The sequence below is a fragment of the Trematomus bernacchii genome, unplaced genomic scaffold (assembly GCF_902827165.1).
Source record: "Trematomus bernacchii unplaced genomic scaffold, fTreBer1.1, whole genome shotgun sequence".
Taxonomy (NCBI): Eukaryota; Metazoa; Chordata; class Actinopteri; order Perciformes; family Nototheniidae; genus Trematomus; species Trematomus bernacchii.
Window position 1 is genome coordinate 6,329,626 of NW_022987720.1, and position 15,104 is coordinate 6,344,729.

Here is a 15,104-nt window from a genome sequence, read left to right on the forward strand (position 1 = left end):
TTTCTATTTCAAGTGGAGGAAAACTGTCATAAAACGTTTGCTGGCAAACCCAACCCTATAGTCTGTCCCAATGTATAGAGAATATTGATATTTGTTCTGTGTCTGCCAGTGATCATTGTCTAAAAGTGTGTGGTTTCATTGGGGTCAACAGTTTCCATTTGACTATCTCACCGCAGATCTTTATGCTCCCCTGACCCGGGTGACACATGTCACGCAGTTTCCGCACTTCAGGCGACACTGCGCAGGAAATGGCACCTTACACTTATCCATGGGAAAAGAGCTTTTCAGCCACGAGCCGATGTGTCACGTAAACGGAATAGAAAAACTTGCTTCAGCTTTTATTAAAAGAGGTAACTTAGCCCAGACGTGTCTGTAAGCTCAAATAAATAATTAATTAATTTGGTGAGATGCTTCGAGTATAAAGCAGAAAAGTCCCTGATAGACTTCACGTTATGCAGAGACAAAGTAATCCTGAAGCCTGTTGACTATACTTAAAAATTGTATTTAATTATTTTATAAATAGTATATTAATTTGCTTAAACACTTAATTTACTATTTATTTCTGTAATAACTGATTTGATTTCGAGTGTGTCACTGTCAGAAAAAAAACCCTGTTTCATATTAATAATAGAGCCCGAGACAACGACATTCGTTTTATGCATTTTATTGCAAATCTCAGCAAAGTACAAAAGAGGTAGACATGTCAAAATAATAACTTAACGATTCACATTCTTGTTTGGTGAAGAAGTAAAAAAGGCATATTTACATATATTTACAGCAATAAGTTATTATTAAATATATTATCACATTATGCAGCAATTTGCTGTTGAAGGCTTGAGAGAGCCATATTTAGTTGAGCTCCTTCTCCATCTCCTCCTCTTCATCATCATCGCTGTCTTCATCGCTGCTGGAGTCTGCGTAAAGGCAGATGGTCGCTTGGACAGGATAGTTGCGCAGGAGCATTTCTGCATCCTGGTACAGATAATCGAAACATCTTGATTTTGGCCAGTACAACCTTTAAAACGAGAAAAGACATGTATTAGACAAATGTACAAAAAAAACCTGCATAAGAAAAAGATAATTGAATGAACCAAACTGTACTTACTTCACTGGGTGAACGACCTGAGAAGCTTTGGGGTCTTGTGCAGCAGAAATGTCTCCTTGAATAGAGTGAGCCTGACAATTAAAACAAAAGAACCTTGTTAAGTTTTTTATCCATCGAACAGCACATGTTTAAATACATTTACAAATAACTTAAAAAGTCAGATCATGTCGTCTACACTCACCATGTGTACGGTAGTGTTGTTCTCTGTTCCAGTCCATGGTCTCCACATATGACCGGACTGCTGAGTCCCATTGTTTCCATGAGAAAAAACTGAAGGTAATCCAACGTTGTTATTGATAGCCTCCATGGTTTCTTGTGGTGGTTAGTCCTGCGTGGAGTCTTGAGAGGAAGTGTGGCTGAAGGCAGGAACCTCCTATTTATCAGGGCCCGGCAGCCAGGGCCAAATTGCGCTTTGACGCGTCCCCAAGTGTCTCCATGCGCCATGATGTTCAGGTGCGAAATCACACTTAGGCAAACTCCAGCCATATGGCCACTTTGTTTCTTAAGAATGACCTTATAATCAAGATAAGGTAATCTATCCCCAGCAAAATGTGTTTTGGAAAATAAACAATATAAACAAATATATAGAGCAGTAACAGACGTGCACAACACAGAAACGTCAACATAAAGTGCATGTACATATGTGCAACACAGCCCCTCATTTTACACCCTCCTTACTTGTCTTGAGTTAAACAAAAAAGATTGTTTAGGAGATCTACTATAGAGGGATGAAACAGGTATTTTACATATTAAGGCATCTTCTCCTGTGTTGAAACCCCAGTATTTCTAATGGGATCAGTTAGTTTTCTGATACATGATCTGGAAGGGGTTTGCCATACATTTCCATTTGTATGTCAAATAAAAAGCATCTCTCGCAAGAAATTGGCCTATTTTAAACCCTTTTCCAAGATTAAATGTATTTTATTGTAATACCTATTTTGTTAGGTATTAGGCCAGTATTTACTCAACCTGTATTCCATGCTGAGTGTGAGGACAATGGCTATAGTATGTAAATGCTGTTTGTGTTTCAATTAAAAATCCAATTATACTTCAGTTTGGTTAGTGAGATTCCTGTTGATAAAAAAACTTTCCTCAAATTCTTCACCCCTTCGTATCTCCGTATGTGTAACCATTTGTGTGTGAGGTGTGAAGAAACACGTGCCCATACTGTCATGGCGTGCTGAGTTGGATGATGGAAGAAGGCTCGTGCGCAGTTTGAGGGGGTTGGCACGCGTCAACCTTTTGTATTTACAACAGCAGGGCGCGAGCTAATAGCTGCACTTAAGCAGATGCATGCCTTGAATGAATCCACACTCCCATATGGAAAACCTCTTAATCCTCTGCCATTTCTATAGGAGCTCCGCTTTATTCTGTAATGTATGAAGAAGACCTTCTTAAGTCGATTAAATAATTATATCCCTTAATAAAACTGAAGTGTTTTCCTACCAGTTCACCAGTGAGGGGCAGTGTTGGTCTGCATGCTGGAATTAAATGATACAGAAAACTGTAATAGTTGTCAGATGTTTTGTTTGATGACTAACCAGTGGGAATGGTATTCAGATCAGATTACATATTATCAAGATTTACTTAAAACCTTCAAAACCTACACAATTAAAATACCCTGTAATAGAAAAAAACACATTCATAATTCTACTTAAACAAGAAAAAAACAACATTTCATTATATTTGAAGTACCAAAAGTGGAATTAATCATATTCATTGATCTACATTATGTAGTAATAATCCGAATCAGTGAATTAAATAAAGCTATTAAATAATGTAATAGAGTTAAAAAGTAAATTTTACAGAAACCAAAGTATAAAGTAGAATAGAAATTCTCAGTTAAAGTACCTTAAATAAAGATATTTAGATAAATTCCACCACTGAACGTTGAGTATTTTAATCTACAATAAGGCATCGCATTTTATAAAACCTCTTCGACTCTCCATCCTGTTGAAAGGTATGAGAGGTATAAAAAAACTGCAAAGTAATTTAAGGTGTCCAAAAAATATACTAGATTACAGAATACTTGTTTCTTCTTCTGTGATGTAATAGTTTCATAAAATGGAAATACTCAAATCAAGCAGAAGTACCTGGAATCTAAGTACAGTACTTGAGTACATTTTCTTATTTCATTACATTCAAAAGGGAAATATCTGCCCGATAATGCGATACCCAAGTAGCTGCAGACTAAATCAGTCTAATAAATACCTTTATTCGTCCCACAGAAGGGAAATGTACACGTTACAGCGAGTAAAGAGCCAAAGAAGTATGCATACAAATATTAAAGATGAAAGTAGAAATTACACCATTTACAAAATACACATCCAATACCAGTAACAGTTTTGAAATAGCAGCCAAGTGAAAGTATTTAAGGTGGAAGAATATTTAGCAGCAAGTGTGTGTGTGTGTGTGTGTGTGTGTGTGTGTGTGTGTGTGTGTGTGTGTGTGTGTGTGTGTCTGTTCAAGGCTTTTATTGGTCATACATACATAGCTACAGTGTAGTTATGACAATGAAAATCTTAGGTCACAGGCTCCTCCAGCAGTGCAACACAATAAAACAGAAAAAATAGTGCAAGTAAATACAAAAAGAAAAATAGTAAAAAAGTGAAATAAGAGTTTATATACATTACATTACATTACATTACATTACATTACATGTCACTTGTTAGACGCTTTTATGCAAAGCGACTTACATACTCAATACTGTGGACAATCCCCACAGGAGCAATTTGGGGTGAAGTGTCTTGCTCAGGGACACAACGACATGCTGACTGCAGTGGGGTTTGAATCTGATCCCCTGATCCCAACACCTACGGACAACCCACTATGCCACACGCCTCCATGTAATACATGTTACATCTGGTTTCATTCAATCTGTGCCAAATGTGCAAGTACCACTTGTTAAAACCTGGTGCAGCAGCAGGTCTGATGAGTGTGTTAGATATGAACTGTGCATGACCAGCACTGAGTTCATTTGCCCACTGGCTCCACACAGCACAACTCTCTCCAGGGATCAGGCAGTCAGAGCTGCTCTCCCTCTCTCTTCTCCCTCTCTCTTCTCCCTCTCTCTTCTATCAGTCTCCTTCGCTCTGGAGCTAATTGGACACGCCATGTTCTGCTGCTGGCCTCTTTTGTGTTTTCCTGTTATTCACTATTGTGCTACCATAATGGCAAAAATATATAGAGAAGCATTAAGTGCTTTACTGTAGCTTTTCAAACATATATGGGCAAACCTTACCTTTACCTTCTAAATGGATTGAGTAAATACAATACTTAACTAGGTCAGCTTATTGAGAGTGTCCTCTTTTCAGCACTGTACCATATGAAAAGAGATCATCAAAACAATCCCTGCAAAGAGCATGGAAAGCACAGCACACTACCTCACAGGCACATTCAAAAATATTTAGGAAACTTATCATGGAGTGCGCTCCAGGAAACCTTCGTTGTCTCTATTAAAATAAATCAATAACAAAGGATGTAATGGAGATAAAGAGACTCTGGTACGTTGCTAGCAGGGTTTTGAGATTGTTATAAAGAAGAAGCTGCTGCGCAACATCAACAGTTCCCATTTGCTCTTCAACAAAAACCCTTTTTATAGCTCTTTCTCAGATAACCTATCATCTCTTTCCTCCATTTTTGTCTCACTTTCACTTCAATACTTGTCTCTCTCGCAGAGATTCTCAACCCTTCTCTCCCTCTCCATGGCAACAGTCAACCACAAAAACATCATCTTGTAGTCCATTAAGGTGAGACTATTATATGTATTTTCTGCTGCATTTAAATGTCATTTTTTAACCCTTAGCTAAAGAAGAAGTGAACACTACAGCTTAGAGATAAAACATTAAATCACAACACCTTTCTGGTTCCCATGGCCCTCTCACCCGATATCTTTGTTTTAGTGTTTTAGGGTGAGAGGCTCATTTAAAGCACTCAAATCAGCATAGTTCTCTGTGACACTGTGAATTAAATAACATGTTTCTTTTTCCTGTACCAGCTGTACTTTTAAGGGAATCGTATCTTGATTGTTTCCTGGACTCCATTCACGCTGGGCTTCTGATAAAAAATACAAATTATTCAGGAACATTCCCGCTGTTTTCCTGGAAATGAGAACTGTGTCTCAGAGAAAACCTTCCTCTAGTCCAGTCATTGATGAGGGGAGAATCTGCTTCTAACACACTAGAGTAAGGATTCCTATTTTGTGGATATATAACAGAGCTTATGTTATTTACTGAATTAATAAATAGAACTCTAGAGAAAACAAAATGTAAACAACAGTTTCAGACTTGAAAGCTATGAAGTGTTTAAAAAAAAGAAGAGGGTGAGATAGAAAATAGTACAAATAGTCACGCGGGACTATTTGTACTTTTTCCTAAACATTTTTCAATGTGACATCAGGAAGGAGGCGGACACATATTTATAAAGAGGGGACGATTCAGCTCCAGCACACTGTGGTAACATCTTCCAATTATAGAGCTTATTTTGTTCGGGAAGCTTTGTTGGTTCACATAGTGATTTTTTGAAAAAGGTACATCGACATCTCATCAGGAAAAAGCTATCTGTGTTAAAAATACAGACAACCTGCCTCTCATCTCTAAAACCACTGTATTTGATCCATACTGTGAGTAAACATCCTGGTCTCTTCTCTTGGAGAAGATTGCTCAAACAGGCTAATTTCATTCACTGCACCTCAGCTTCTATTGAGATGTAAATAGCTAAACATACACAATACAGATTGTGAGATGCTGCATATCTTCCATTCATTATTTGCATTCTGGAAAGGACATTTTGTGTATGAATTATCTCTACAGAATACAAATGACCACCCAGGCACAGGGCTTGGAGCTAGTCAATAACAACTGAGCTGCAAAGAAAAGAATGCATCATCCAGCCTTCAGGAGTCCAGTGACAGTTTACTCAAACCTAGTTGGTATTCAAACCCCCGTCCCAAGGGGCAGCAATTCAATAATCTTAAGCTTTATATAATTTAAAGATTTACTTTAGATATAACAGTACATTTTATGTTTACATGGTCGAGGTTGTTAAGAGCATAGGCTTCTGCAGAAGGTCAGTGTGATCCAGATACAGGGTTTAATTGAAGTCCCACGTGTTCCCTTGGAAACCATCGGATCCGAGTGAGTAAAAGCTGAACAAATACAAGAAAAACTGAATAAAATACTGATTTAGAAGGCTCATCCATAAGAGCTTATGCACTGGCAAACGAAACTTTTGGGAGTCAATTAAGAGGACAAAGAAGAACGAGGCAAACCAGGATTGATATGTTATTCATCCAGAAGTTGATTTCATCTTTGAGGAAAAATACTGGAACAATGTGAAAGGCCAGAAGGGACAAGAAACAATTACAGAGCGAGTTATGGGATATTGAGCAGTCTAACGTTTCCCTGTCGGTGTAGAAATGATGAATTCATCTCGGCAACATCAGAAGTATGCATTGCACTCAAAAAGCACTCTGATGGAGAGCCTATGAATAATATTTTTTATTTATTTTCTTCTTATCTTGAATGTCTTTATCTTCAATTCACAAATTCACCCCCTCCACTCCACTAGGGGTCTTTGCCTTTGTGTTCTGCTGGCTGGCTCTTGTTTGTGTTTCAGGTGATCAACCTGATGAGCCACACCTGGGCCGTCGACATAAAAGGCCAACACCAACCCCATACTGCGCCCTCACTCTTCTGTTGGACACGGCCGCGTCTTTGCTTCTGCACATTTTCACACACCCATACACGCAATCATTACTGATAACTGACTTCCACGTTTGTTAGGTTTCTTTGAAGACCTTTGGTTTTGGTTTTAGTAAATAAATACGCTTTTTGTCACACTTAACTTGTCTGGTCTCCCATCTTTGTTGCAGCCTATGAGCCAGGCCGTAACACAAACATTCAGCACAGTCTCTGACTTGGTGGCCGGCAGTAGCTTAAAAGAAGAAAGAATTGTATAACACAAATGAAGAATATAGTAAAGAAGAGATATTAAATGTAGTGGCCCAAAGCACATACACACAGCATTTTGATGATTGAGAGTGCAGAAACTATACAACCCAAAGAAATGCAACCTTCATGTTGTGTCTTTATGTGTGGTGAAGGATGGTCTGGTCTTCAACCTGTAGATGGTACAGTAGATATGGATCCAAATTGAAACAAACATCCTAAATGCAGCATCTGCAGTGGTGAGTCAGAGGGCAGACCAGGGTGATCTGCATTCATCCGAGGTCTGCATGCTCTTTGAAGAAGGTTTGGGGCTTTTGATTGGGTCGGTGATGCCGAAGCTCCAAATACTAGGTATTCGATCATAAGGGATGAAAATTACAATGAGATCCAAATCATCAATGTACAGTTTATTATTGTGTCCAGAGAAACCTATTTAGAAAGAATTTCAAATGATTTTCTGAAGTGCAGCAGCCTATTTTGAAGTTTAAAAAAAAGAACAGTGCATGCGGAATTTTAATAACATAACCAAGCTCTATCAAATTTAGACGGAGCATAATATTGGGGAATAATACACTCTGCAATTATAGATTACATTCTGCAGTTGACATTTTAAAATGAGACTAAACTGGTTAATGGCTCATTAGCATGTTATTATCCAAAGTCTGAAAAAAAATCCAATTTCAGCTTCACCACACAACACAAATTAAAAACAGAACTCCTAAGGTAATATAACAAAAAAGAGAACCATTTGAGCCAAACACTACTTAACATACTAAAGGCTTGATCAAAATATTTCAATCAAAACAATGTATTATGGAAATGTGACAGGGCCTGTGAACTAGCAGAGGATTTGCTCCTGAAAATGCAGCTCTTCTCAGCTTCTCATAGCTTTTAAGGGAAGTTCAGCACATTGTTGAGCTTTGTTGCAGCTGAACCAAAGACTTTGCTAAATAAATGATACGGTTTTCTCCGTAGTTGTTTCCTAGCAAGTTTGCTGTACAACCAAAAAAGGTTAAAATATTTCAATGTAGTGTTCACAAAGTGTATTGTACAGAAACTCAGTTATTGCATCATGACGCTAAACTGCTGTTTTCAAGCACTATAAGGTGTGAGTCGTGAGCACGGCTGTCTTTCATGCGACGACTTAAGTCTAACACCCAAGGGAGTTAATAAATATAAATGCAGAAAGCAAGTGCTGAAAGATTATAGACCCTCTCACGCATAATGTAGTCAGCTTGCTTAAAGAAAAAAAAGGGGGTACATTTGAAGACTTGTCAAATAACCATTAAAAGATGTGGGTTTTTTATATTTACACGTAAATTACACGTATGTTTCCCACCTGGCAACGCTGAAACCAATGGAGTATTGTGCCAACGGTAACCAACCAACGCAACTCTCAGCCAGTATGGTGGTTTATAAAGGTATTGGACTGACATATGAACATTTTACTGTAACTGGTCACTAGAATTTGTGTTGAGATCAAGTCTCCTTGCTCCCACATTTAACTTATAAGTCGCTTTAGATAAAAGCATCAGCTAAATGAAATATGAAACCCAACGCTATCAGCTCTCGCTAGCTGTTAAGGAAAAGTCATTGTGGTGCCGATATACTACAATATTAGATGCACAGGAAAACAAAAGCGTAAGGGGGGTCTTGTGATTCTTGGTTTTCTAATTGGCTATGGCACAGTTGTGTTGGTGGCACACAATGTTTCAAAGTACGTTGACCATCTAGCTGCCAGCTACCATTGGAGACGTTTCTTTGGATCAAAGCCCGGCAACATTCACCGTGAAAAAAGCACAGCATATCTGTTCAGCATGGCTAGGAAGAACAAAGCACAGCCGCAAGAATAAAAGACCAAAGCAAACCCAGTGGGACAGCTTTCAGAAACTGGTTGCCTTCATGACATTTACATTATTGATTTGCAGATGAATATGAACTAACAGCGTTGACAGCATGGCTTTGATGCAGCCTTTCCGCCCATACCAGCTTTTTAATAAAAAACGTTCTAATAAAAACAGTTGGTGCGTTTATGTGACGACTGTGTTGCGAGTGTTTAGACCACAAGGGAAACATATTTCTATGGAGTTCATCACCTGCCTGTGAGCCTGTGTTATTCCTGTAGTTGTGTACAGCTTAATTCAAGCAGAGACTAAAAATAGGCATTGATTTAATCTTGAGACAAAAAGTATGACTCAGAACTAAAACTCAACGGGCATACTGCCTGAATTAAAAGCGGTGAGTGATTCATTCACGACAAAAAATGTAGATCTGATATCGTAATTAATATTCACTCAACGAAATCACCAGTTTCAGTGCTTAAGGAATTTCTAAAAGTATATTTGTAGCATTACAAATACAAGACTAGCATATTTTAATTCATTCTGATGGCATTAATTTTCACTTGCAACGACCCCAGACAAAATGAGCACAGTCTACAGGTTCATTATATTTCATTTAGCTGGTGCTTTCATCCAAAGTGACTTACAGAAAAGTGCAATCGGCAATGAGGAAAGAATTTACAACACCAAGCACAACATTAGCTTTAAATAATCCAAGTCAGGTAGGTGTCAGGTCAGAGAACCAGGTGGTGGATTAGCATGTAGCTCACTGTCATGCTAGCTAGACACTAGAGTTTGTGTTCACTCACAATCAATCTGATTTTGTTCACTTTTTGCACAACAGAATCGTTTTTTAATGCTATCCATCTGTCTCTGTTGACTTACCTTTACCATATTTGAACTGCAAGGCATTATAAGTGCCAAGCTATTTTAGAAATCATTGTTAAACTCTTGAAATAAAAAGAACAGTACATGCTGTCTGTGATAGCTCTTCCACTCTGTCATACGTTATACTACGACCAGAGTGCCTTTAATGGAAAGGATTTTCAGGAACTCTCCAAGTCTACATTGAGGTTATTCCCACACAGCAAATCATAAAGGGAAACAAGTATAGTATTATTAATTTACTGCATTTGTTTGTGATAAAGTGGCTCAGCTTAAATGGTGCTTCAAAGATAATAACAATTAGTCATTCAGGAGTGCTAATTAGGCCGGTCGCTGGAAATAAGATTTATTAAAATGAAGAAACGAGTGCACTTAATGACGTGCCGTTTCAGCGTTCTAATAAGCATTGCAAGCCTCGAGCAGGCACATTTAAAAATGTTCCTTAAGTAATTAAAAAAAAGACTTACTCATGGTTGTTTAGTTTTCAGCCTTTTCAGCAAACCCCCATTCAATAAAAATACCCAAGGCCATTTAGAGATGCGCTTCCCAAAGAGACTCTGTGATTGGCAAATTATAAAACTGCCCTTGGTTTTTTTTATTTGACATGACCTTTCACTTGACCCAAAGGAACAACTACGATTTGAAAATGATTGCTTGAAGCAGATTTTGCAATAGCAGATTATTTGATCATTTCATGAAAGGCTCACCAGCTGCTTCGGTTACGGTGCCCTTTAACTTCAAAGAAAAATAATCTTGTTTACTCCGAAATGGTTACAGAGAAATAAAGAAGGAACCGAACAGACTGACTGAATATCAGAGAAAGAGTTCCCAAATATCTCTGGTAATGAATTTAACATTAACCTCTTTGATCGTAGCTGTGTCTCGGTGGTTCCTAAACCACAGCAACAACAAATCGTTCTAGGTTAACTCTTTATGTACACAGTTTTACAATTATTTTAAGTGGTGTGTCATCCCACTGTAAAATGCAATATAAAAATGGTATTATAGTCCCTATGGGAATTGAGAGTACAGGTATAAGTGGGAGGGTTGGCTGAAGTGTACATTTACTGATTGGCTTGGATTGACAGTATGCATAGCTGTTGTGGATATGGACAACTGTAACAAAGACAAACATCGAGCTAGTGCAACAACAAGACAAGGCAAGCCAGCTTGCAGCAGCTACAGAATTGTAGCAAACGTTAGAAACAAGGAAAGCTTTCTGTCCATTAGGAGACTTTGTAAATCAGAGATTAGGTAGAGCAGCTGCGAAATCAGAAGGAAGACTTTTTTTTATACATAAAATATGATCATATTTCACCAAAATGAAATCCAGATTTTACAACCCGCTGAAAAATATGTTCAGAGCTGGACTGACAAGAGACATTATCTTTATTACAAGTCAGTGTAGCAATACTTGATTAATGGAGCTATTCTTTTGAGGTTAATTAGTTCCATAATGTGGCTTTGCACTCAGGAGGTGAAGCGGTTATCCACAAATTGGTCCCCCAGCCTCTGCAATCAAGATGTCAAAATGACCTCAAATTGCTCCCGATTGGCCTGGCAGAGTGTGTGAATGCATGTGAATGTTTATTACACCTGATGAGAAGGTGGCACATTGTATTGTAGCCTCTGACCATATAATCGACATGATAAATGGTAAAGGCGCTTTAAGGGGTCACAAAGACTGGAAAAGTGATATGTCCATTCACCATTTGTATTTGGTTTCTCATTAGGATGAGAATGTAAAAAAATACTATTAAAAAATATCACCATTAGAAACACCCCCTTGTGTGGCAGCATCCCCCCCCCCCCCCCGCCCCACACACACACACACACACACACACACGATTTATAAGGTGGAGCATTTTGTGCAGCGTAATCTCAGGATCACACAAAGTGAGTGGGCCACCAGTAGGCTACAGAGGACGCTGGATGATGGTGAGGAGAACCAAAAGGCAGCCGCTTCGCTCACAGGATTTACATTAGGATGAATGGAGTGTTCTTGCGTAACGTTAAGGCGATGGATTTCCCTGTACTGAATCACCCTTTTGGCGCGATGTTAAATTCCGGAAGACGGACCTAACATAAGGAATTGTTTTCGGAATTCACAGAATTCACAGGATTCCGACTCGTTCAACAACACAGAGAGGCTTCACATCCCTGGAGATACTGGTTTGTAAACTTTATGACTTTGTAGTTACATTATACATTTAAATAGCGGCTTTCCTGTACTGATTAGGTTTGTTTTCTGCTGTTAAGGTTCGTTACATCAGTTTGAAATGTCCGACTTCCACAACCGGAGCCAAACCAACGCACGTCGCAGTGACTACGTGTGGCAGTATGAATATTATGACGACGAAGAGCCCGTGTCTTTTGAGGGACTCAAAGCGCACAGATGTAAGCCTAATATAACTGTATACATCAGTGAGGAAATCTTCCACTGCTTTACCTGCCTTTGACTGTGTACGCGTGTTTCCCAGTACGCGCAAGTGTGTTTGTGCATGCAATGTCTGTGCGTAGTTAGAAATCAGGGTTACCCACCTTTAATTAGTAATAATTCATTACCTCCTCTACTTCTTCTTATCTGTATTGCTTCAGCTGGGGAGTGACAGTCGTTACCTGCATTTCAATAAACACATAGGCTGGCATCAATATTTTAGGCAGCAGCTGTACTGGCGTTTAATACTCCACTGTTAATAATAAAGCCACTTTAAAAAACAAGGTTGATGACATGATGTGATCACATTTTAGAAGTACTGAAAGCTCACTTTTACTGAGCAATAGGGGATTTTGCAGTCAGGAAGAAAGCCCCCTGAAGATTGAAATCACAAAGGCATGAACAGAGAGGATGTGTTAATCGTTAAATTACTTAAATAAGACTTTCTCTTCTCTGACATTTCAGACTCCATCGTCATCGGCTTCTGGGTTGGACTAGCTGTGTTTGTTATATTCATGTTTTTTGTCCTCACGCTTCTCACAAAGACAGGAGCGCCACATCAAGAGTGAGTAATAGCATGCAGGTCTACAGCCCATATTTCCATTCACCTTCACATCTGGCCCCACAGGGTTAGTTTCAGCAGCACCAAGGAGAGCTCCAGCAAACCACCTCTCACATTTCTCATTCTCAGCTTTCAAGTCTGGGTAAACTCAGTGTGTGTGCAAGGCATAGTCAGACCGGACTGTAATGAGCTACAGGGATGCATTTGACATTCTGACAGTAGACTGAAGCTGGGGTAGGCAGTCAATTATTAAACCTCTGCCGTCATTGGGCAAAATACCATAATGACCACTTAGCATATTGTAATTTAAGTGCCACCCCAGAGTAGTCAATGTTTTTAAAAAGCAAAAACCGGCAGGATTTGATAATAAAACCCTTCTCCTGCACTTCCCCCTTTCTATTCGGAGCTTCTCCCATTGAGAGAGAATATGTTATTAATAGTTTCGCCTTCTGCTAGATATGAAGAAATCTAAACTTGGCATCATTCTCTCTATCTCTGAAACACCTCACCAATATTGACTTCTTTCTCAATCCTGTCTTCCTTTTTTTAAGTTGCTCTGCAGTGTAGGCAGTTTATTATTGATAATGCTGGCATATCCAACATTTCCTGCAGGATATTTCACCCTCTACCATCTGTAAGCCCTGTCAAGCGCAAATCCTTTTTTTCTGAAACAACTTCTAATTGTCTACCATAGTCTCTCTCAGAGGACCACTTGAATAACCCTATATGCTGTGAGGTAATTATGCAACACATTACATTATTGCGCTTTGTGGAAAGCAGCTATTTGACTTATAGGTGAGCTTCATATGGCCAAATGCACATTGCCATCTAAATTACAAATCAGTACTGGGAGTGAGTACAGCACAGCCAAGATGAAATGGGGATTTTTTTTGGCTAGCTATATGTCCTTTCCCATCATTATTTTTTCAGGAAAGGTTGATTTTTAGAATTCATTTCCAGACACAGATGCATGGATAGTGAAAAAGAGGGAATCAAGACAGCGACCTGTGCTGAGCTGCAGGTTTTCTCAGGACTGAAATGACAATAATAAGCCCCTGATGTTTTCAAAGCAATTTCCTGGTTTAATCTCGCCACCCTGCTGTGATCTGTCTTTAACAGAAACCCCGACTCTGCAGAGAAGCGCCATCGACCAGGCAGTTGTCTGGTAGACATCGGCAGTCCCCAGGACGAAAACGACAAAGCCTTCTCCCGACCCTTGCTAGCGGAGTCACGCACATATTTTCATTTCTACATCAACGAGGAGGATCAGGGGAAGCAGAAACCAGAGGAGGAGAGAGTCAGCGGGGCTCGAGCGCAGCGGGGGGGCCGAGGGGTCGGCTCCTCGGGGGTGGACGAGATGGAAGAAGAGGTTGAGGAAGCTGCGGGACACAAACCTATCAACGGACTAATGGAAGAGAGTAATACAGACAGGGAATGTGCCTTCTTTTCCCATTTCAACATCCCTAACTTTGTGAACTTGGAGCACAGCTCAACGCTTGGAGACGATGATCTGCTGTATGAGCCGTCTGCCATACTGGAGCGCCAGTCTCACTCTCATGATGCTCACTGTGACATCCACTAAGTGGGTTTATACAAAATACATGGCATGGACTTATTATTATTGTAATGTATTCCTTTTACCTGGCCATTTGTGATGTGACAGGTAGAATCACACACACGTCTCACAGCTGCCTTTTAGAGTTTTTATCTTTTTCAGCGAGCATAGATTTCCATCAACAACAGGGTATAAAAGATGGCTCACAAACCCGTAGGCGTACCTCACATTTATGCGATGACATTTCTCAGATTAAATGGTCTTACAAACAGTACCTTTCACTTTGAGTACTAGGCTCCTCTGAATTAGACGCGGCTGTATTGAACCAGGACTACAGATCTTTTTACAGAGAAATGAAAAGACAGTGGTTCACCGAGCAGAGACGTTTGGTACAATATATTCTGCTATTAATGCTGTCTTGCTTTCATGTTCGATTCTGAAGAATGAACACACAACACAAATGCCTGCTTGTCTACCAACAAGATTAAAAGCATGGAATTTGTATTCTGGGAAGCACACTTTATTAGAAAAGGTAAAGTGTACTTCAACATTATGAATAGTAGCAAAACAATTGTTATATATCACTATTAGAAGGTAGTTAACCCGTGACCTTTTACATGTGATATAACACTTTTGTACACCTCATTACATGATAAATGATTTGTGTTTGTCTAAATAAAGCCTAAATGGTTTTAAATATTCGACTCAACACTGGTGCTCAAACACCAAGGCCAACTGCAAAAGGTAGCAATATCCATCAGAGGATAAATC

The 15,104-nt window shown here is 39.2% G+C and overlaps 2 protein-coding genes across 2 annotated transcripts; one reads left to right on the forward strand and one right to left on the reverse strand.

The window, feature by feature from the left end:
* Positions 1-849: 849 nt before the first annotated feature.
* On the reverse strand, positions 850-1,412 carry ripply2 (ripply transcriptional repressor 2). The gene is made up of 3 exons (XM_034144304.1): positions 1,287-1,412; positions 1,106-1,176; positions 850-1,015 (listed from the first exon to the last, which is right to left on the reverse strand). Exons 1-3 carry the CDS (start codon positions 1,410-1,412, stop codon positions 850-852), a joined length of 363 nt encoding a protein of 120 aa, XP_034000195.1.
* Positions 1,413-11,721: 10,309 nt separating this feature from the next.
* LOC117493360 (melanocortin-2 receptor accessory protein 2A-like) lies at positions 11,722-14,932 on the forward strand. The gene is made up of 4 exons (XM_034143876.1): positions 11,722-11,951; positions 12,039-12,176; positions 12,682-12,781; positions 13,898-14,932. The coding sequence occupies exons 2-4, from the start codon at positions 12,059-12,061 to the stop codon at positions 14,358-14,360; spliced, it is 681 nt and encodes a 226-aa protein (XP_033999767.1). The 5' UTR covers positions 11,722-11,951; positions 12,039-12,058; the 3' UTR covers positions 14,361-14,932.
* Positions 14,933-15,104: the final 172 nt, after the last annotated feature.